The 23936-nt window shown below is 40.6% G+C and overlaps 1 protein-coding gene across 1 annotated transcript in view; it reads right to left on the bottom strand.

Moving 5' to 3' along the window:
* TPH2 (tryptophan hydroxylase 2) overlaps nt 1-23936 on the bottom strand; it is a 96487-nt gene that overhangs the window by 48114 nt on the left and 24437 nt on the right. Inside the window, exons 6-7 of the mRNA XM_008055240.1 lie at nt 15365-15561; nt 9605-9740 (exon numbers count right to left, since the gene is read on the bottom strand). Of these exons, the coding sequence (XP_008053431.1) occupies nt 9605-9740; nt 15365-15561 (333 nt within the window). The remainder of the gene's footprint in view (nt 1-9604; nt 9741-15364; nt 15562-23936) is intronic.

The following is a 23936-nucleotide window of genomic DNA, read 5'->3' as shown; positions in this document are numbered from 1 at the left end:
TACAGTCTGCGTGTTTGCTAGTAATGGTAAAAAGTATTGTTGCTGCTGCTGTTGTGGTTGTTGTTGAGATGATCCACATAGAGGAAAGAAAGGATGACAATATTTTCAGGTCTTAGGGTTTCAAACATCTTAACTGGATTTGAGTGTAGCACAAACTAAACTTCTCCCACAGGAGAAGATGGCTACCGAGCTGGGAGTGTGAACACTGGGTTAAAGGCAGAAAAAGGAGGCCAGATGGGATCAGCTCTCTGAGAACTTGTCATTTTCTGAGAATCACCAGTAATAATGTTGCTCTCCAATCCGGAGCAGGAGGAATGCTAACAGTGCTATGAGGGAAGCCTGTCGGCTGGGCGAGAAGCTTGGCACTGAGCTCGGGTGTCCTATGGGAAGGAGCTAGTTTAAGGTAAATAACTCAGGAGCATGAAGGTTAAACTCTGTAAAGTACTGGTTTATCTTCCCAGCTCTTCAGTAAGACCATGCTGAGACCTGACTTCAGCAATGCCCAGTATTAAAAACACCTACGACAGCCAATTAAGTTAGACAGACCCAGAATGCCTCAGGTGGGAATAAGGAGAAAAAGTTGGAAAAGAAAAGATCATATTTTTGCTCTCATTACAGATTGAGTGAGAGGCATCTGTTCAATCAAGAGAGAAGCAGCCAAGTTTTCCTATAAATTTGAAAGTCTGTGTCTTTACCTGCAGATGTTATTACTTAACAAATGAGGATGAATGTCTGAGTCCAAAGAAAAGAGGGGGGAAATGACATTGTCTGCCAGTTTTAGAGAGGGTTCTGTTCATAATAAGCAAGAGTTAAGCATAAAATTCATTTGCTTTACTTAGAAACTGATGAAAATATTGTCAGAAATAATTCACTTTTATTTTTCTTATAAAATTAAAACAGCAGCAATTATATGAAAAATCACCTGACTGCAAAGTCTTTAAAACAGTTATACTTAAAAATAACATTAATTGCCTCTAAACTGTTCAACTGCAACAGAAAAGATTTTCTTTAATGCGAATGTATTTCGTTGCGTTACGGCAATAAATACTGCAATAGTACTCGTTGTGTCCTGAATTATTTCCTAATGGTGAAAGTTTGCTCTTTGATTTGAAAAATGGCACCACCAGAAAAGAGCAGAAGATGTGTGCTATAGGAACCACATAGCAAAGGTTACTGTGTAGGGCTTAGAAATAGAACACCACTCCCAAATGGCCCAAGCTGGTAGCCAGCGATTAGAACTCAGAGGCACCTTTCCTGTCGAGCAGATTGGGCTCCCTACCTCCCCTTAAACAGACTATCATTGTACCATGAACTTAAAGTGATCTATTCCGCTGCTTGCCAGAGTGTTTCCCCCTCTCTCCCCATCCTCCCCTCCCTAACTCTTCATTCCTGCTTTCAATGACCCAGAGATCAAAAAGAACTGCGCCCTGACTCATTGCACCCTCTCTACCCAGGATCTGCAAGTAAAAATCTTCAAATGTGTTTTCTATCATAGTGGTGTATTGAATTTGTGCCTTTTCCCCAGGACACCAGGGGGGTGACAGGGAGACAAGTTCAGGCTCCCAACACTAGAGTGATGGTCAGGCAAGCATAAACTGGACATGGGTCAGACAAGAGCCACAGGGGCATCTACCAGCACAGTATAAAGAATTGCCCATAAGGGAACCCCCTGGTCACAAGTCAGACAACTAGGCATCAGACCATCCACCAGGTAAAAAAATAATCCTGTGAAAGACACACTGTGAACACCCATGTCCACCTTCCCTTCATTTCCCATTAGGGCAGAGTTTCTAGCCACTGTGGTACTGGAACCCCCCAATTCAGCTAGGGGCTCTCAAAACAGTATGTGCTGAATGATCAATCACCCCAATGCAGCCCTGAATCTGGACTTCCTTAACATAGTAGTGTGGTTAGGCTCACAGATGCTGACACTGCCCCCCAAGTTCAAATCTTGGCTCCCTCTCTTACCAGCTGTGTTATCTAGGGCAATTTACTTCATCTTTCTGTGCCTTATTTCCTCAACCATAAACTCAGAATAATAATAGTTACAACTCAGAGTGATGTAGTATTAAAGAATTGTATCCCTACTTGGAAGGCTGAGGCGGAAGGATCGCCGGAGCCCAGCAGGTCGAGGCTGCGGTGGCCAGGAGTGGCCACTGCACTCCAGTCTGCGTGACAAGAGTGAGACTCCAACTCAAAAAAAAAAAAAAAAAGAATTGTATCCATATACAACACTTGAAATGGTGTCTGGCCCTATTAATAGAAAACATGTTAATAAACTTATACTATGCTGTGCCAAGAATATTTTTGTTACTAGCATGTTAAGCACAACTTCTGAAACATAAAAGAGACTGAATATTTTTTAATGTTTTCATGAAAATATTTTGTAAAAAGAAATTTCCAGTGTAAAATTGCTTTATTACTTTGGCAATAAGTCTTCTGTAAAGACAGATATTTTACTGGCTTAACTTCAGAGAATGATGCCAAAGGTTATATGTTTCTATTTTAAATCCCTGGTGGCTCAGAAATCGAGGATCAGTGTGGTGGCTCACACCTGTATTCCCAGTGATTTAGGAGGCCAAGATGGGAGGATCGTTTGGGCCAGGAGTTCAAGACCAGCTAGAAAACAGTAGTTCAAAACAAGCTATCTCTCCAGAAAAAAAAATTAACTGGGCATGGTGGCACATGTCTGTCGTGCCAGCTAATTAGAAGGCTGAGGTAGGAAGATCACTTGAGCCCAGGAATTTGAGGCTGCAGGGAGCCATGATCACACCACTGCACTCCAGTCTGGATGACAGAGCAAAACCCTGTCTTTCTAAAAAAAAAGAAAGAAAGAAAGAAAGAAGTCTAGATCAGAGTGGGTTTGGCCTTTAATTGAAGAATGGATTGTTATATATGTATATATGTAATACCTTAGAAAACAGAATCTTCTTGTCCTATCCTCCTCTGCATCCTAGACCTCATTCAATCCATACAGTGTTGGAAGGAAAGAACGAAATTTGACCCCAGGAGAAAATGATTTTACTAAACTGTATTTCTTACTAAATAGCTCTGCACTTCTAAGCTATCACTGGCTATTAGGATCACAAATATAATTGCAAACTATATACACAAGCACAAGTGCACATGCAAATTCAATCCACCTTGCATGAAACACATTAAAACCACATCTGTTAAGAACTGTGGAAAAAAGCCACATTCTCCCTAGAAGGACATGCCCAGGGGAGAAAAGGCAAAGGAACTAAAACAGAGCAGAGCCATGGGGAGTGAGATAAATACATCTGAAAATGCAAAGTATTCTGAGAACCAGAATCCTGATGTCAGAAACCAGACCTGAACAAGCGAGGCCAGGGAGTGAGAGAAAAATCCCTCCCTCCAAATTGCTTCTCTTCATTCCCACCCCTGTAAAAAACCTCTAGAGACAAATCCAAAGACATTCTCACCTCCCTGATCTACTCTTCTCCCTAGGAAAGGAACACCTGCCCACTTCGGACATTACCAACACACCTACCAACATGACAGCTCCTTAGGGACCTGCACCAATAATTGGCAGAAGTTGCCAATCTCATAGAATTCCCTCTTAATGTAATATTTTAAATAGGCCAAATGGGCCAGGTGTAGTGATGCTCACCTGCAAACCCAACACTTTGGGAGGACAAGGCAAGAGGATCGTTTGAACCCAGGAGTTTGAGACCAGCCTAAGACAACATAGCAAGACCTCTTCTCTACAGAAAAAAAAAATAATAACCTAAAAAATAAAACCTAGGCATAGTGGTATGCACCTGTAGTCCTAGCTACCTGGTGACTCATACCTATAATCCCTGCAATTTGGAAGACTGAGGTAGAAGGATCACCTGAGCCCAGGAGCTTGAGGCTGTGGTAAGCAGTGATTGTGCCACTGCACCCCAGCTTGGGTGACAGAGTGATACCCCCACTCAAAAAAAAAAAGTCAAATATAATTTTGAACATGACACAGAGTGACATTATTTTTAAAGTTGGGGCAATGAGCTCTCCAGCCTTTTAGGTGTGACAATATGCGGGGTTAGTTGTTCCAAGGGGAAAACAAATGTCCTTTTTTTTTTTTTTTTTAGCAATATGTAAAGTCCAATTGAGTCTCTCTCTCTTGCTCTTACCCTCCCTCCCTTCCTCTTATTTTAATAAAAGGGTGAGAGAGGTAAATGCAACTTTTACATTTTCTTTAACTCTTTTTCTTCAGCTTCACAGTGAATAAAACCCGTCTTTATCCCAAAAGCAAAAGAGATTAGCATAATAGTTTGTCCCTTAGTAGGTATGATTGAAGAGAAGGCTATTTTGGTCCAAACGACTTGTCTTCATAGCTCCCATCAGTGTCTAAAATTCTACTATTAAAGGTTCACAATTTTGCCTGCAGATACTGACCATGTAAAAATGCCTTCTTCATGGAGGAATGTCCAGCATCAGTCCCTGAAATCAGAGTACAACTGCTGCAATGAATGGAAGACACTCATCAATACGGGGCTGCAGCCCTTCAATAAGAGGCCCCACTACCACACCATATATGCCCAGGCTTCATACAGACCTGCAGCATTGACTTCTCCTGTGCTTCCCTCTCTCTCACCCCACAAATCCCAGACTGGATCTAGGACTCTGGGTTCCAGATACCTCAAGCCTGGCACTTCCTTGTGGTAGTGCCACTCATGGCGTTAGTCCACTCTGGACTCCATTTCCACTTCACATACCAGGTTTGGGCATCCACTCTAAGCTCAACCTAGATCTTCTTGTTCCTGTATCGACTTTGCCAACTGGTCTTGAGTTCATTACAGTCATGAAGAAGACTGACATAATAACAAACCATTACCAGGTAGGATTGGAAGGACTAAAGCAGAAGTAAAGCAACACTTAACTCTGCCTGGAAAGGTCTTCACAGAAAAGGTTGCGACTGAGTTTAATCCTAAAGAATTAAAAGTATTTCACTAGAGTCATTCCAGGCAGGTTGAACCTCCTGTGCAGAGGGATGGAGACTGGAGGATAGTGAGAAGTTCAGTGTTGCTGAACAAAATATTACATTAAGAGGGAATTCTATGAGATTGTTCTGACTTCTGTTTTGGAGGAGGTGGAAAGAGAGACAGAAGATGTGATTTGATGAAATCAGACTGCTTTTTCTCTATATGTAACAGGGAACCAACAGAAGTTATATAGAAAATGCTACTTTCATAGTTGTGTTTTGGAAAAGAAACAGTCTCTAGACCGCTTCTAAGCAGAAGGGGCACAAACATTGGCAGACAGAGAAGCAATGTTAACATGCCCTGTCAGATGTTTTATTTTAGAACAGTGGTTCTCAACCAGAGGAGATGTTGCCCCCCTTCAGTACATCTTTGGTTGCCACTACTAACAAGATAAAAGTGTGCTCTTGACATCTAGTGGGTAAAAGCCAGAAATGCTGCTAAACATCCTATAATGTACAGGACCGTCCCCCACAACAAAGAATTATCTGGCCCAAAATGTCAGCACAGTCGAGCTTAAATAACCCTGTTCTAAAAGACGAGGAGGTAGCCAGAGGACAGAGCATGCAAAGCCTATAGTCGACTTCCCAGAGAGACGAAAAGACAATTGTAGGACTTCTCAAGTTTTTATTCAGCCACGGTACCTGTGCCAGGTGATGCTCTTGTGTCATGGAACTTGGAACTCTGCACCATTCCTCTTATTCCAGTGAGTGAGAGGGATGGTATTATTAGAATAACCTTGAATTTGACCCAATTAATTTTGTTAAAGGAAATCATTCACAAATGTAGTCAATACCTGATTAGTGGCAACAATACAGTCACAGCTGATCAAAGCATGGAGCCAAGTGCAGAATCACTGCCTCAGGCACTGCTCTGGGGAGAAAAAGTGAAAATATCTCCCCATTTCTTGTAGATCAGTGACCTTTCAATCCAGGCATTAACACTAGAAAAGCAACTCCTACCACCAGGAAAACTAGGAGTCAGTGATTTGCCAGGGACTTTACTGTCCCCCAGGCCAGAAAACTTTCCCCAGGGAACCAATCCAATCTGCCATCACTTTTTAAATTCAAGTTCCATTCTCCGGCCAAGTTTAGAGAACCAGAATCTTTAAAATTTTTAAATGTAAAAACAAGTCAAAGGTGTCTTTAAACCCAATATGTGTTGAAAGTCATGATGGCAAAATACATTCTACCCAGACTGAAAGAAAAATAAAATTCTTTTTTCAGATAATATCTTTTTTGTTGCTTTTGTTCTGATTTCTACCTGGGTCTTCAGGGCTCACCTTTGTCTCATTAGCGCTGCCTGCATACAACAGTTCAGCAATTGAAGGCAGTTCTTTGGAAGTGCAGTACAAGCACCAAACACAGTAGCCAAGGTGGACACAAATTGGAGAATCTGCCCTCTTGTTGGTTTTCAATTGAGGAAATGGGATTTTATTACAAAGATAATGCCTATGAAAGTGTTTGGGCAGGAAACAGCCCTCCCAGTATAATGCTCCACAGATTCAGACTCTGTGGCTGAGAAGGGATTTAGGACTTTGCAATACACAAGGATTAAAAGGATCTTTACAGAGAATTTTGCCTGCCTGGCATATTTCTGGAAGAATGCAATGGAAACTAGTAGCAGTGGTGGCCTCTAGAGATGATGAACCAGGTGTCAAGAGGGCAGAGGAAAGAAGGGAGCCTCACTGCTCACAGTACACCCCTTGAATTCTAAGCCATGTATATGTATTACTTATTCATAAAATAATAATAATTTCAAAACACAAATGAATGAAATGAAACTCACAACAAAAAGGGCTTATAAAAACAACCCCAAGTTAGTGAAACTCAAGTTTTCATCCTCTGACTTAGTCTTCTCTTGCCCACATAGTCATAGGAGTCTTGGAAGAAAACTAATCACTGAAATATATTGCAGGGGCTTTAAATTCATTTCTGAACTCCCAACCCTTATTTCCAACTACCAGGGGCTTCTCTATCTGGAGGTCCCACCCATGAGCACCTCAAAAAACAGCATATCCAAACCCCAAATCCTCCTCTTCCGTCCCTCTGTTTTTCTCTCCTCCCTCCAAACCTATTCAGAATCATTATTAGAAATGACTTCCATTCAGCTTCCTTAGCATTGCCTTAGGGGCCATCCCCTCTTCTCACCCCTATCATGGTCACCAAATATTGTTAATTCCATCTCAATGGTATTAAGAGGGCATAGAATATGTGCCCTCTTGTACTACCTTCCTGATCTTTTTTTTTAAGCTCCGCTCCTCATGAACAACATCCCTTCACTAGAAGGTGAGTTCCTGACTGGTTTTCCATCTCATTCACTCTCCACACTTCCCCAACCCCCACCCCAGTCATCTTTCTCAAATACATTTATCCGATTATGCTTAAGAACCCTGGATAGCTCCCAGTTGCCTACAGAATTAAGCCCAAATGTCCTAGTTTGACAAACTGCCACTTAAAATGTTGCCTGAAGATACATTTCATCCCTAATACATAAAGTGTATCCTGGCCAGTCTAGTCTAACAAGCCTTGCTCACTTAAGCCTCTGCTGTTTCCTCGACTTGGAAAACTTTCTTTCCCTCCTTATCCAGCCTTGTTCAAAAGTAAAATTCCCATTCACCCTTCTAGAAATTCACTCAGTTTATACCTTTTCTGAAAAGTCTTTCAGGACTGCTCTCTCCCCTGTGCTCCTCCAGCACTTTGTACACACCCTGATTATGGCCCTAAACACACACTTTCCTAATTATTTATGTTTCTGTCTCCTCTGTCAGGATGTGAGCTGCTTTAGAAAAACAGCCACTGTATTTTATTCATTTTTGGATCTGCCGTACCTCCCTGTTAGCATTGCACATAAATGTTTGCTGAATGAATTGGCTGAAAGTACTTTGGTAAAAATGTAACACATTATCCCCAAATTTTATAGACCTCTGTGGCTAAAATCTCATTTCTTCACCCTCTCTCTCTGCATATCTATTGGCACGCTATCACAGGTCTCAGGAGGGCTAGTTATTCAAAGAGAACTAACAAAGTGTCTGCTATCTGTAAACAAGGCCATTTGTAAACCCTCTGGGCTAGATTTAGAGATTGCCTTTCTAACTCTGACAATGTTCCTTTGAGTACTCACTCCACTCTAAGAAGCATTTATTTTCCAAATGTCTTGGGTCCTATAAGTAACCTCTGTTTACCCTGAAAACACTTTCAGGGAAGCTGAAAAGAGCTAAAAATTAAAATTAAAATTAAAAAAAGCAATGTAGTGACCCTGCAGGGACCCACTTGGCCATTGAGCCTTATGCCAGCCTAGAAGGGGAGGGGCACTTTGGAGACTGGCTGTCATCCTTGCTCACTTCTGCCACCATCAGCTACTTAACTGCCTCAATCTCAGAGTTCTCTGCTCTCCAGTGAAGACTGTGGCAATCCATGAATCACAGCTGTGTTCAAATAAAGCAGCAACACAAGCAAAGCAGTCACTGAGTGACTGGAAAGAACATGGGTAAGATGAGGGCCGGGCAATCACTGAATGAAGCCCAAGAGGAAGAGAACCCACGACAGCTCTCAGTCTCAGGGTCTTTGCTTTTGCCATTCTCCCAGCTGGAATTCTCCTCCCCACAATATTCACATTCAGGTCTCTGCTCAAACGTCACCTCCCAAGAAACTGTCCTGATTCAATCCAAAAAAAAGCAGTACCCAGAATTCTTCATCTCCATCTGCTTTATTTGTCTTCACAGCACTTATTAGCACTTCACGGCAGCCCTTACATCTGATGCCATATTCCTTGTTTATCTGTTTATATGCTAACCATTGTCTCCTCCATTCGTCCAGAAGGATAGGGATGTTGTCTCATTCCCAGATGATCCAAGCACATAGTTGTCTCCCAATAAATGGTTGTTATATTTTTTAAAGTATATATACAAAGAATCTAATACCATTGGAGACTGTACAATCCCATGTGTAACAATCAAAAATGATTAACACATGGGACTCACAATTTACGCCCCTGCTCCCCATCCATGACAGAGCGGTATAGTATCTCCCCTCGGTTTCTCTCCCTGAATGGACAAACGCTCCAAAGGAGGATTCTTTCAAGGAAAGTTGACACAGTCAAAGGAGAGTCACAATCTTCGTAGATACCTGGAAGTGATGGGAAAGATTGGAGGAAGGTTCAAGAAACTAAGACAATAGGAGAGAAGAGTGCAGAGTGCTGAGTTTGGGGTGATGAAAGAGATGAAAGAGGAGAAGAGATAATGAGTATGTCATGTGTACGTGAACCTCCTTCACACGAGAGGGGCCTCCTAATGAGAGGGGCACGTGTGTCTTGACCCTTCTGCTCCTTCCCTTCTTCATCAGAAATGGGCGTCTGGCCAAGCAGAAGGTTTAATGTTGGGATAAAGTTAGAGAGACGAGATAGAGCTGGAATATCAGAGGCCCCATGTACACAGCTGAGGAGTCTGACCCTTCAATAAGGCCTTCCTTCTTTGGGTGAATGCTGTGACTCTCGTTGGCTAGAAAGATGAAATTACTTTGGAGGTAAAACAGGGCCTAAGTCACTTTCAAGTAAAGCAAGCATTGACCACTTTACAATGTGATGGTCTCTGTCCAGCTTGGGTTTTGAATGTGGGTACTCACGGTTCTGGGGTGTACAGGGGGTCTGAGCCATGCCGGATATATTGGGTACAGTGGAACACTCTGTAGGCCAGTCCTGCCAAAAAGTCTCGCGGGCTCAGGTATCCAGCCACAGGCCTCACCGTGAAGCCAGACCTTTCTAAAGAGGCAACAGAAAGAGCCAACTAAATATTAACCCAGCAGGGCTTGAGGGCACAACCAGAGGTTCCTACTATTTAATAAGGATATTCTGGAAATACAGTAATCAAGGTCCTAAAACTCTGGACAAGTGAAAGACATATGCTGTTAACAGCTATCATGTTTTGGGCTTCTGATGACTAAAATACACTTTCAAATGATGGTTTCCAGGGGAACAAGACATTCATTCAAACGAAAAGGTGAAAAATATTTAGAAATTTAAGTTCTAAGTTAAAATAAGAAATCTCAAATACACAGAAGATTACAATCTAAAGCGATGCTTCTCACATATTATGAGGTATCTTTCTAAGAGCCACGCTCAGGGATCCATTCTGTGTGTGTGTTCAGTAACACACAGCCAAGGCATCCCATTCTCTAGCATCTCGGAATCAATTTACACCACAGTTTTCTATTGTCAATCCCATCTAACTCCTTCATTCCAAGTCATTGTTTTCTGCAATGTTACCTTAATCACCAGGATTTGAAGACTTACACTAAAGATCTTCATGCTCTATTAATTTTTGGAAAGAAGAAACAAAATAAGAAGAATACAATAAAATCTATGAGCAACCTAAACCACCATCTCAATTAGGGTGTAGGTCATCAGTGTACTCAGTCTAAAAACTACCTAATGCTTCCCTCTCATGAAGGCCCAGAAAACTCGTAACAGAAAGGCTATTTTTTTTTCAAATACATATTTTATAAAAATGTAAAATATAGTCCTGCATTGTTTAACAACAGGAATACATTCTGGGAAATGCATGGTTAGGTGATTTCATCATTGTGTGAACATCATAGAGTATACTTACTCAAACATAGATGGGCTAGCCTACTACAAACCTAGGCTGTGTGGTCTAGCCTATTGTTCCTAACCACAAACCTACACAGCATGTGACTGTACTGAATGCTGTAGGCAATTGTAACACAATGGTAAGTATTTGAGTATCTAAATGTATCTAAACACAGAAAAGGTACAGTGAAAATGCTATATTATAACCTTATAGGACCACAGTCATACATGTGGTTGATCGGTGACCAAAACATCCTTGCATGGCACATGCTGTACTATCTTTTCACAAGAGCAGTTCTATTTTTAATTTTAAAAATTTTATGTATTTAAGATGTACCTGGCCATGAGTAGTAGCTCACACCTATAATCCTAGCACTTCGGGAGGCCAAGGTGGAAGGATCACTTAGCCTAGGTGTTCAAGACTAGTCTGGGTAACATAGTAATACTCTATCTCTACAAAAAAAGTTTTTAATTAGCTGGGCATGGTGGCACATGTCTGTAGTCCCAGCTACTCAGAAGTCTGAGTCAGGAGGATCACCTGAGTCCAGGAGTTCAAGGCTGCTGTGAGCCATGATCATGTCACTGCACTCCAGCATGGGTAACAGAGTGAGACCCTGATTCAAAAACAAAAAAAGTGCATCATTTATATATATGTACAGTAAGTCCTCACTTAATAACATCAATGTTTTTGAAAACTGGGACTTTAAGTGAATGGTATATAGCAAGTTCTTGAATAATGTCATTAAAAATTGATGAGAAAAAAAAAGTTGGTTTTGATACACATTATTTCACTTGGAGTCACAGTTTCCAAGAACTTATTGATGATGTTAAGAGAGGACTTACTGTATATAGTGAAATGGTTAGTACAGTCAAGCTATTCATTTCCTCCCTTGTGTGCATGTATATGTGGTAAGGGCACATAAAATCTACTCTTGTAACAAATTTCCATTATACAATACACTATTATTGACTATAGCCATCATGCTGTACATTAGATCTCTAGACGTATCCATTCTACCTAACTTTGTACCCTTTGACCAATATTTCCTCATTTCCCCTACCTCCCGACCTCCAGCAATGACTGTTCTACTCTCTGCTTCTATGTATTTGACTTTTCTAGATTCCACATATAAGCAAGATAATGCAGTACTTTTTTTTCTGGTCTAGCTGGCTATTCTTATCCCTGCTATCAGTATTCTGAAAACTCCAACTCTCTGAGAAGAACACCTCAGAATGGATGGAAATGATCTCAAAAAAGCAAGAATCAACTAAACTTATAAAATAAGTCTGTCCTGAGATTTCTGGTACCTACATGGAAATACCGTGTTCTCCAGCCTCCTTTGACCCATTTTTAAAAAAAACATAATTCTAACAGCATTATGCTCATTCCAAAAGTCTTCACATTAGATTGTTCCCCAGTGAATATCAAAAATATAATTTGTATTTGCTGCTTTTTCTACATTACTTCAGTTAAGCCAGTATATTCTACATGTGTGACATGAGTAGCAGTACACAGAGGAATTTTTTTTATTTTAATAGTTATATAGTTTGTTTTTGTGTAAATTAGAAAAATATGAAACTATGACATCAAGAACTTTGAATTTGTAGATATCATTGCTTTAAAAAGTTTCCATTCTAAATCAATTAGGGATTTTACAAGTGAGTCAATTAAAATAAATAAAAACCCATACATCAGCATTATACAGTGAGTGGTACAAGCTGAACTCCATGCCCAGTTCACCAAAGGTTGTGGAAAATGGTAATAAAAATAATAGCTAAGACTTTGCTTCGCATAATGTGTGTCAGGCACATTAGGGCTTTAAGGGCTATCAATCAGTCTCCCCTCCCAATCACTTCATGAGGTAGATAAAAGTATTATCTCCATTTTCAGAGGAGGAGACAGATACAGAGAAATTAAGGTGACTCATCTAAGATCACACAACTACAAAGTGGCAGAGTGGAGACTCAGGCCTTGGCATTCTACGTCTAGAAGCCATGCTCCAAACCACTATACCAAACTGCCTCTCATAAAAAATACCAATTTGAGAAACAGATATAGCAGTAATTATGAGATAGCATTCTAATTACTGGGGTGTGAGAAACAATGCAGTAAAAAGTAAGCTCCCGTATATAGAGCTCTTGGTAAATATATAATATGTATATAACTTCGTGGGAAACCAAAAGGAACATGACAGAGAAGAATATAATACACTTAAACAACAATACAATGCACCAGGTAATTAGGTACTAATTAAGTGACACTGATGAGTGGGTTTCAATCTCTTTTCCTCAGTGACTAGTACAGTAGGTGATATACAGTGAGACCTTCCTCCATGGGCATTACCCACAGTGCTCGGTGTGGTTCTCAGGATACCCACTGGAAGGCCATGCTTCTCTCTCTCCCAATATGCACATAATATAGAATGAAATCAGAGTGAGAAAGATCATGGAGCTGTTGTGATCAGGATTTTTGGAGGATGCAGGACTTCCTCCGAGGCTTGAAGAATAAGTAGAATAGGTAAAATAAGTAGAATTTGAGTAGATGGGATTATATCAATCTCACCCAAATAATCTAGGATAATCTCAACATCTGTAATAACATTTGAAAAGTTCTTTCTGCCATGTAAGGTCACATATTCATAAATTCAGAGGATAAATTTGTGAAGAGTTGCCTTTTCTAGTAAGGGACAGAGCTTAAGCAAAGGTATAGAAAGCCCACAGAAGAGCAGAGGGTTTGCGCAGGGCAGTCACAGCAGTAAACACTTGAAAAGCTGGGTCAGGGCCTTGAACTGCGGCTGAGACAGAATTGAGCATATGAAATAGAAGAGAGCAAACTGTGGCCTGCAGGCCAAATCCAGCTCACTGTATGTTTTTGTATACTCCATGAGCAAAGAATAGTTTTTACATTTTTAAATAGATGGTTAGATAGTTATATAGGTACTTATGTAATAGCCTTGACTTTGCCTCTTGACTCACAAAGCCTAAAATATTTACCATCTGACCTTTTACCACAAAAGGATGCCAATCCCAGTGAAAACAACAGGGAGCCCATTGTTTCTGAGCAGAGATGTCTGGAAGAAAGTAATATTTTAGGTCATGTTTTAGAAAGTAATGTTTATGTGGAAGCAGTGGGCAGGAGAGAAAAGGGAAGAAAATATAGGTATCAAGGTTATAAAATGATGAGGGCCTCAATTTGGGTGGTGGCAGTGGAATAGAAAGAAAGGGATAGATTTATGAGGTTTCATGAAGTCAGAAGTGGCAGTAAGGGAGACTATAGAAGGCTGAATCATAGCCCCCCCAAAAGACTCCACATCTTAATTCACTGAATCTGGGAATATGTGACTTCACGTGGCAAAAGGGACTTTGCAAAGGCTACTAAGTTAAGGATCTTGAGATGGGGAGATCTTCCTCGTTTATCTGAGTGAGGTGATATAGTCACAAGGGTCCTCATAAGAGGGAGGCAAGAAGGTTAGAGTCAGAGAGAAAATGTGACAATGGAAGTAAGAACTTAAAGTGATGCAAGGAAGAGGCCACAAGCCAAGGAAGGCAGATGGACTCCAGAAGCGGGGAAAGGCAAGGAAGGATGCAACCAGCACCTTGATTTTAGACTTCTGGCCTCCAGAACTGTAAGATAATTAATGTTTTAAGTCACAAAGTTTGTAATAATTTGTTACAGCTGCAATAGAACACTAATATAAAGACTGATTCAGTATGGGTGGGAGAGAGAGAAGAAAATGGGTAGGAATTCAGAGGAGGCTGTAGAGGCAAGCCTGATGAGTCCAGAGGATGAATTATCACTGATACAAGCAGGGAAGGCAGGCAAAGTGCTGAATTCTAGGAAGGGACACAGACAGCAAAGGTTTTGCTTTTCCAACTTGTACTTGAAAAGAGAGGAGAGAGAAGAAAAAGCAGAGAACTGGAAGGACTTAACCACGACAAAGAACAGAGGAGGAAGTGGACCACCGTGAAACTTTGCCTCCTTCCTCAACCCTGTGCAAGAGCCCTAAGTTTTCCTAGCTGTTGTTGCCAAAGGGTCAGTCAGGAGAAGGACCACACAGAGCATGTTAAATGAGGTTACTCAACAATTCATAGTGTTCACTATGGTAGCATCAGCCACAAGTACAGTCCCAGGCACTCAAGCTATACTCAAAAATATTGATTGATTTGGTTGATTGATTAATTAGTTGACTGGCTGACTGATTTCCCCCAGAGGAAAGTCACTAATGTTCAACATTATCCATAATATGTTTTCATCCACAGCATAATTTTAACAGAGCAAATTCAAAGTCACCTTTAAGTATATTTCATACCCATGTAGCCCAACAGAGTCAATTCCTGGATCAGAAGAGGCTCAATGCTCAACTTGAAAATATCCTTTGGGGTTTATAATTTATAACAGTCAACGACAGAGAGGCCTAAGCAAGTCCTTGAGCTGCGAAAACAGCTGAGTCCTTCTCCCCTGCCCAGAGTCCCTGCTTTGTTTCCCCCTGGTGACCACAGATAAAATTGTTGGTTCAATACCCCTCTTTTTTTCCTTTTTTTTTTTTTTAGAGTTTGAAGATTTTATTTTATTTTTTCCCTTTAATTTTTTTTATTTTAAAGATGTGGGGTACAATTCAGGGTTAGGTATTCAAATGTTCATTATGCAGATTCCCTTCTTGATGAGGTGTGCCCTCCCCCCTTTATAAAAATCACTACTTTTCATTTTTTGGAAAAAAAGCCGCCGCAACAGTGTGTGTCCTTGGAAGGTGATGGAGGATATTGGCTAGAAAGACACAGCCAGTGTGAAGCCTTACCTTTCAGAAACACAGAGACGTCTTCAAGTTGAGGCACATTGTCCTCCCGGTAACCACAGTATTTTGTCAGCAGAGGGAAGTTTTTCAAATACTCTCGGCAAGCATGAGTAGGATAGAGTTTGGAGAGCTCCCGGAACACAACACCCCAAGTTTTAGTTTCTTCTTCCGTGTACTCCACCCTAGGAATGGGCTGGCCACTAGCCAAGAGAGAAGAAAAATAAATGCTTTGGGTCATTGAGTTAAGTATCCTCACCTTCATACCTATCGTAAGGCAGACTCATGAAGTGGAACACCTAAATGTCTGAAAAAAAATCTCATTAAGTATTATTATTTTATTTTGTTTTGTTTTTTGAGTCAGAGTATCACTCTGTCACCCAGGTTGGAGTGCAGTGGCATGCTCCAGCCAACTGTAGCCTTGATCTGCTGGCTCAGGTGATCCTCCATCTCAGCCTTCCAAATAGCTGGAACTATAGGTGTGCGCTACCACACCTGGCTAATTTTTTTTATTTACTGTAGAAACGAGGTCTCACCAATTTGCCCAGGCTGGTCTTGAACCCTGGGCTCAGGCAATCCTGTCACCTCGGCATCCCAAAGTGCTGGATTATAGGCTTGAACCACCACGCCTGTTCAAGTATTTTTTTTTAAGTACTAACCTTCTAATTTTGTGTGTATGTTTGAATTTCCATACAAATTATTGTTTAATTAGATTACATCTTCACACATCCTTAGAGAAATGTGGTAGGATTTATGTTCTTAAACTGAGGTCGAGAGCAAGTAAGAGTTCTGGGATAGACGGAACGGGTTAAGGTTCAAAATTGTGCTCTAAGAGCCTTTTCTGCAATCACCTGACAACAGTAATAAATAAATGTTGTCTCTTAAAAATAAAATTGCCTTGTGAATTCTCTGTTCCTTACCCAGACTCACTCCAATCTCTAATTGTTGTTTTGAGGTTATTTTTTCAGGGCTCAAAATGTCTGGGAATTACTAAAAGACTATGCTGAATTTAAAAGTGAGAGTTTTGCAAACCACAAAATAAGGAGCATTTACTGCAGGTCATGCTGACAGGTATGCACATTAAGTCCTCTCGGTTTAAGCCAGGGATCAGCATACCTTTTCTGTAAAGAGCCAGAAAGTAAATATTTTAAGTTTGTGACATTCAGTCTCTGTAGAAGTTGTTCAGTTCTGCCACTTTATCTCAAAAAAGCAGCTATGGACAATATTTAAACAAATTGACATAGCTATGTTCTAATAAAGTATTCTTTATTTAGCCCACAAGCAGTGTGTGCTGCTGACTGGTTTAGACTATTGTCAGATCATCCTGGACTGGAGTGGTCAGGGAGAGCTTCCTGGAGGAGGGACAACTTGGGCTGAGACTTGTTGGCCAGGTAGGATCTGCAGGTTTTCTGACAAAAGGAAAGTTGAAGATAAAATGCTTTTCTTGGTACTTAGAATGCTTCTCTAACAGCAGACAGCAGCCACAAGCAAAAAACATAGCTCCTGATGTAAACTGAGGCTGGTAGAAGGAGGGAAAAATGGACATGGGCTTTTGCAAATTATTGCTTGAGGAACTAGCATCTAATGTAGTCTCTAATTAAAAGATCTATTCCAAAAATGAATTAAGGCTTGAGAAAACCTCCCATGACATGCTCAACAGTCACCTGCAGCAGGCTCCTACTACCCACCATGGCCACTTATCAGAAATTCTGCCTTTCAAAGGATGAGGATAACAGACACTGGGAACCCATAAAGAGAGGAGGCAGGGAGGGCGGTAAGGGTTGGAAAACCACCCATCGGGTAACACGTTCATCACCTGGGTGATGGGCTCAGTAGAAGTCCAAACCTCACCATCACGCAATATACCTATGTAACAAACCTGCACATGTAACCCTTGAATAGAACTTTTTTTTTAATTTAAAAAAGACATTCTGCCCCTGAAATCAACAAACATATGTGCACAAATATGGAAGTCCAAACATATACATAGAACTAGGAATTGTGCCCCTGCAATCTATGAATCCAGCCTATAGAAGGCTGACACTACAGGAGCCCTTGCACAGACAGCAGCTGTCACTCAGGCTTGTGGCAGCTGCAGCCACCTTCAAGGAGTTGGGATCATTCAGGAGCACTCCCCTGAGGAGGAGAAAAATGAAAAAGAGGACAATAACAAGAGGAGGCTACCAAGCAGATACCCTAGCTGCTCTCCTCCTCCCCAGCCCTCTACATATTTCAGTCTTCTTGACAAAATATTTTGTTTAAAGATCTGGTCCAAATGTGGTTTCTACTGCCCCCAAATTATTTTTGTTTAAAAAAAAATGTAACTGCAGTACATGAGGGATGAGGAAATAACATACTGAAGAAAGAACTAGAAATTGACATTTGCTTTTTCTAAGTACCAAGCCTAGGGCTTATACAAACCAAATTAGAACAAGATTAGCCTTGTTTAAATTTGGTTGTTGATAACAAATAAAAAATTACAACCTGGCAAATATTTGCCAGGAAGATCAAGACTTTTAATACCTTGCATCTGTGATGACTTTACAATGAAAGCCTAAAATGAAAAGATTAAAAATAGAAAGGAAATAAATATATAAGCAGTCTGCCTCTGGTTCCAGAAAACTCAGCTAAATCAATTTGAGTTGGGTAAGTTAATAAAGCTAATAAGGGCTATGCATGATCCGCAGGTACGAAAGCAATGAGGCTGAAACAATAAAGGAAATACTGAGAAGCCATTTGAGAAGAATCCTTAGGTCAAACTTTTCCTTTCAATATCAATCTCGCACATGCAGCATTTCAAAGGGGAGTGAAATACATAAGATGCAGAGAGAGATCAAGTGTGAATTAGGGTAGAAAGAAAGAGTTACTCAGGTCTGTTACTTAATAATGAACTTTCAGCATTGCAATATTGGGAATATGGATGGTTGTGTATATTCTCATCTGTTTCTGCTTATCTGCCCTGCCTGGGTAATTAACCGGCCTGCTCTTTGGGTTAATGACTATCGCAGTGTGCTGACACTATCCTGAACCTGGGTAGGTCTGCCTCCAATCATACCTAGAGATATTTTACATTTCCTTAACCCCATGCCCCTGGTAACTCTTTAAGGTAAATATTTAAAAGTTAAGTTCATCATAAAATAAAGACTAGTTTTACCCATTTCTATTGAAAATATCCAAATACAGAAAAAAATAAGAAATTTCCCATTTTTTCTATGTAGTTTATGCAGGTATATAATAATAGCTAACATTTGAGAGTTTATTATATGCCAGACTATTTTTATTATTATTACTTTAGAGCCATGGGTTACATGTGAGAATTTGTTACATAAGTATATTGAAGACAAGGTTTGGGCTTCTGACGAGCCCATCCCTGACCCTACTTCCCACCCAGTAGTGAACATGGTATCCAATGAGGGGTTTTGTATCCACCCCCTCCCTTCCTCCTCCCTCTCTCCTTCCCTCCCTCCTTTAGCAGAACCTAGTGTCTGTTGCTTCCATCTTTGTGCCCATGTGTGCCCAGTGTTTAGAACCCACTTGTGAGTGAGAACATAAGCTATTCAGTTTTTTGTTTCTGTGATAGCTCACTTAGAATGATGAGCTCCAGCTGCACCCATGTTGCTGCAAAGGATGTGATTTTGTTCCTCTTTATGCACTAGACTTTTTTTAAAGTTTAAGTGTGTTTATATGAATTAACCCCTTTGGTTCTCACAACAACTCCATGACATAAAAACTTTTCACAGATGAGGAAAGTGAGGCTCAGAGAGATTAAGCTACTTACATAAAATGATGGAGTTAGGTTTTAAACCTAGTCAATCTGGCTCAAGATTAGTTCTAGTCTTAAAGGATCTATATACACAAACTAAATTAAAAATGTGTTCCAGATACCAACTTATTTTCACATGCCCTACTAAAATAGGTGTGTATATTTATATATAGAAAATCTCATATACAATTTTATGTCATCATGACTCTACCATGTATTTATAGGTTACAAAGAGTACTTTCATATAAATTCACTCATTTAACCTTAACGTTAACTCAGACTCAGAAAGACTCTGAGGTTTTGCTGGGTTGTTCAACAAAATAAGATGTGTTTGGGGCACCAGGAAGGTGGGGAATTCACATTTTTTAAGCCTTTGAATTTTTCCTTATTTATTTATTTATTTAGTCATTCATTCATGCATTCATTCATTTTATGTAGAAACAAGATCTCCCTGTGTCTCCCAAGCTGGAGCATAGTTGTTGATCTTAGCTTAATGCAGCCTCAAACTCCCAGGCTTAAGGTATCCTTCTGCCTCAGCTTCCTGTGTAGCTGAGACTATAGGTGCAAGCCACCACACCTGGCTAATTTTATATATATATATATTTTGTAGAGACAGGGTCTTGCTATATTGCCCAGGCTAAGACTTTAAAATTTGACATTTGGAGAAAAAAATCATAGTTATGGAAAAAAGTCAGAATGTGTCCATTTCTTTGTATTTGTTATGGGTTAGTGGGTTTTGTAATAAATTGTGTATGAGAGGGGAGTCAAGAGGTTCCCTGGTCTTTTTTAGTGTTTACAATGTATACGTGTATATCAATATACATCTATGTATAAGTACATCTCATAATGTATCCATGACAGAAGTTATATGCCGGCATCCCACAATTCTGCTCTGGTCCAAAACTAAAGTCACTTAAGGACTTCACATGCTAAAGAAAGCCCCCACTGGTTGGAGTCAGCATCTCTTCCTTAAGAGGAGCCCTGCTACTACCACATTCCTCCCATACCACCCTTCCCACTCCATCCCCAGACCTCACCCACCAGCCTAATAGGGAATACAAGATGCTCAGCATTGTAAGGTGGGCAGTTCTGAGGGAGACTGCTCACAAAAAAATCATCTCTGAGGACTGCAGAGGCCTGCGAGAAGTAGGTTGGCATCTCCTTTCCCAACTGCAGCCTTGCTGAGCAGCAAACCCAAGAGCCTCCTAGGGCAGCCACCACAATAGAGCAGAGGATAGACAGTTCTTGGGAGAGTGTCTGGAAGCCTGGGAGGGTGGCACATCATTTGGAAGAAGAGGGAACCCTTGACACAGGGCCTCTGAAATTTGAGTAGTTCGTAGACTAATGCCTGGCAAAATCTAGAAATGTCTATGAGACCCAACATGGTACGACTAGGAGGAAGATGGGAAAACTCTCCTCAACTCCATCCAGTTCTGCTTAGTTCTCAGGAGGGAGAAGAACATCCCAGTGGTCTCCATCACCCCTCGTGAAGAAGCTCTAAGGACTGCCCTAGCTACAGTGTGTCCAACCCGGTGGAGGGGTTTGTAGTGTGACCACCAAGAAGGCCAAGGAGAGGCAGGGCATCTTTCTGTAGTGGTGAAGGTAAAGGGTATGGTCCTCCCCAAGAAAAGTATACATAACACTATGCAGAGACTACCTTTTCAGCAGAGAACACCTTATCAGAAAGAATCTGTTGGAGCCAGGGTGACTGTGGCCTGAGACCTGCCCACCACTGACATTGCAGCAATCATATAAAAAGACCTCGGCCTCCACCCTCCCTCCTCTCAGCCCCCAATTCCAGGGGGGGAAGTAGGTCCTACAAGAGGGAGGAAAAGTTGTCTTAGAACAAGACCACCCTCTCAAAACTCACACATAGCCACACACATTCACTCCAAGTAATTGAGGGGGTGGGAGGATGCACTTTGAATCAAGTTTGAGATGAATCTTTTTTAAATGAACAACACCAGGTCTTAAATACCCAAATGAGACTACACTAATAATTGAAAATGACAGGAAGTTAGATGTTGCTAAGGAACTTGCTTCCCAGGAGGAAAGTAAGATTCTACACAATACAGTTGAAAGTAATGAGTGAGAAAAATAAAAGCATTTTATGTTGGTATAAACCCCTACAAGAGGATACTCCTCAACAGACTAATTACACATAAATATTATAATAGGCTATCTAGGGAGTCTCCTCCATTTATATGGAATTAGTTGGGATTATGGAATTCTCAACAACTACCGAAATTATTATCCACAGATTCTTGATTCACTGGAGAAAAACAAGTGAGACTTTCAGTAGTTTCCACTCACTGCAGATTCTGCCCTCTTGTCACAGAACGGCAAACTTTATAAACATTGATAGGGAACCAGTGTTCAGTGAGGATAGTACTAGAAAAGGGCTAAAGTGGTCACCATGAGAATTTAGGTTTGACAACAGGAAAAGCTCCCAGGTAGATTATGCTACTCGGAGATGAATAAGAACTTTCTTTGAAAATATTGGGAGGCAGAGGGATGATTCTGAAAAACCTTCCTTGTCCCTGCAGAGAGGAGAGAGTAGCAAGTACGTAGATAAATCTAATTGGGGGCAGGTACAGATACAGTCATTCTGCTCAAGTCCTGAGCTTGTTAGAGCAAAGTTGTTTAACAAATACACTTTTGACTCAGAAACCCAGGGACATATATCCCACCGAGACAGAGATTGTGAGAGTTCTTTCTCTGTCCAGATGAATAAGCAACAATGCTTTCATTTTATTTAACTATTTGATCTTCTTCTCCAGCAGGTCCAACAGCAAGCTATTTTTCTTAGAAAAATTTTTTTTTAATTTGGGGAATTGAAAAATACTTGATTGTGGTGATACGTCCTGACTGCCTCCTGGCATTCTTGCTGCTAGGATTCCTAATGCAAGATGCAGTTTCTCAACTTGAGTTATCTTTAGAGGAACTCCAGTGTGGAAAAGCAATTCACTTATTCAGTGGAGGAAGATGTGACAGACTGCAATTGATAGTATTTACATCAAGATGGCAAGATGGGCTTATACACACACCAAGTGTGTTCTTTGAAAACAGTTGGATTCTCTCAGTGGCAAGGACCAAATAGAGCAGAAGGTAACAGAGAATCGGGTGAGGGAACGGGTGAATCTGATAGAAATGGTTGGGAATGAACTCATTTTCTGTTTTATTTCATTACATGTTCCTTAGGGCAGGAGACGGCTTGCTTATTCAACAGCTGTTTATCTGCCTGGAATAGACTGTCCCTGTCATCTTTACCTCATCTTTTCTTGCCTTCCCCACCTTCTGTGTATCTCTCTTGATTGACACTTCCACCTGGGGGCCGCAGACGGGAAATCAGAAGAGATGAAATGCATCAACTTTGCAACTCATTAGCAATTAGCAACTGCTCTAAGGATTTGGACAGAGCCTTTGGAGAAAGATTATGGAAACATCAAGGCGGGCAGTCTCTATCTTTGTTTCTTCTTGACATATGAGATGCATTTGTTGTGCTCTTCAATAAGTATACCCTGAATTCTGCATAATTTCCTGGGGGCAATCTGTAATTTATCTCCTTACATTTTTAACCAAGAAAGCACATAAGCATATACAAGAATGAGGTTGACATTCCAACATTATTATAAGAATAACCTTGATTTTGATCTCATGGAATTTTTTTTTTTTAATTTATCAATGGCCGGGCTCAGTGGCTCAGCCTGTATTCCCAGCACTTTGGGAGGCCGAGGCAAGTGGATTGCCTGAGCCCACAGGTTTGAGACCGGCCTGGGCAACTTGGTGAGACCTCGTTTCTACAATAATTCAAAAATTAGCCAGGCATGGTAGTTAGTTTAGTTCCAGCCACTTGGAAGGCTGAAGGGAAAAGCTCACCGGAGTCCAGCAGGTTGAGGCTGTAGTGGCCAGGAGCATGCCACTGCACTCCAGTCTGGGCAACAGAGTGAGGTTCCAACTCCAAAAAAAAAAAAATTTATCATTCACAAAGTTCATTTTTAATTGTTACCAAGCATTTGTTATACTTCTCACAACTGAGGTGACACATTAGTATGCAGAAATCTCAAAAAGTAACTAATGACGCTGACTTATAGTCAGTGACAGTAATGTTACCCAGTGCTTTACTGGTGAGAACTGCTTTTGTGAAACAGTATCGCCTGAATCCAATTGTCTCCAGGGCAGAGCCACATAGTCAATGAGTGTTCAGCAAGGAGATTGCTTATGCCCCTGAGACTGGAAAAATGTTGTCAGAAGAAAAAAATGTCCTAAATGGAGTTGATGGATTCTCTTAAGGTTTAATCAGAAAGCAAATGTCATTTTTTTCTACTGACTTCCAAAAACCTACAAGAAAATTCTGGCGCTGCTGCATTTGATACAATTGTGTTTCAGAACTCAGATCATAAAGGACACTCAATAACTTTATGATAAAATATCATCAGTAATACCCAGGAGGAAAAAACAAGAAGTAAAATATTCAAACAGTTACTTGTTTGCCAGTGCTGCCAGTGCAGTGGTATAATATATGAGTCTCAAAATATTACTCTGCTAAATCTGCCCCCCCATTAGAATATACTCTTATTGAAGGCAGATATTTTGTTTGCTTTGTTCACTTTTTGTATCCCTGCCAACCTGAGTGGAGTCTGAGATTATATAGGTGTTCAATAAATAATATTTGTTGAATGAGTAAATCAACCAATCAGCCTAAAACAAGACAAAAATTTAAATGTTGAAAAAAAAGATAAGTTTTACATCAGAAAGTCTGACAGATTATATTTGTCTTGCCTCATATATTTTAATTGCTATGGAAAAATCAAC

This window comes from Carlito syrichta, unplaced genomic scaffold (assembly GCF_000164805.1).
Source record: "Carlito syrichta isolate Samal-C Ts95f unplaced genomic scaffold, Tarsius_syrichta-2.0.1 Scaffold301786, whole genome shotgun sequence".
In the NCBI taxonomy this organism is placed as follows: domain Eukaryota; kingdom Metazoa; phylum Chordata; class Mammalia; order Primates; family Tarsiidae; genus Carlito; species Carlito syrichta.
This window is presented reverse-complemented; position numbering and strand designations above follow the sequence as displayed.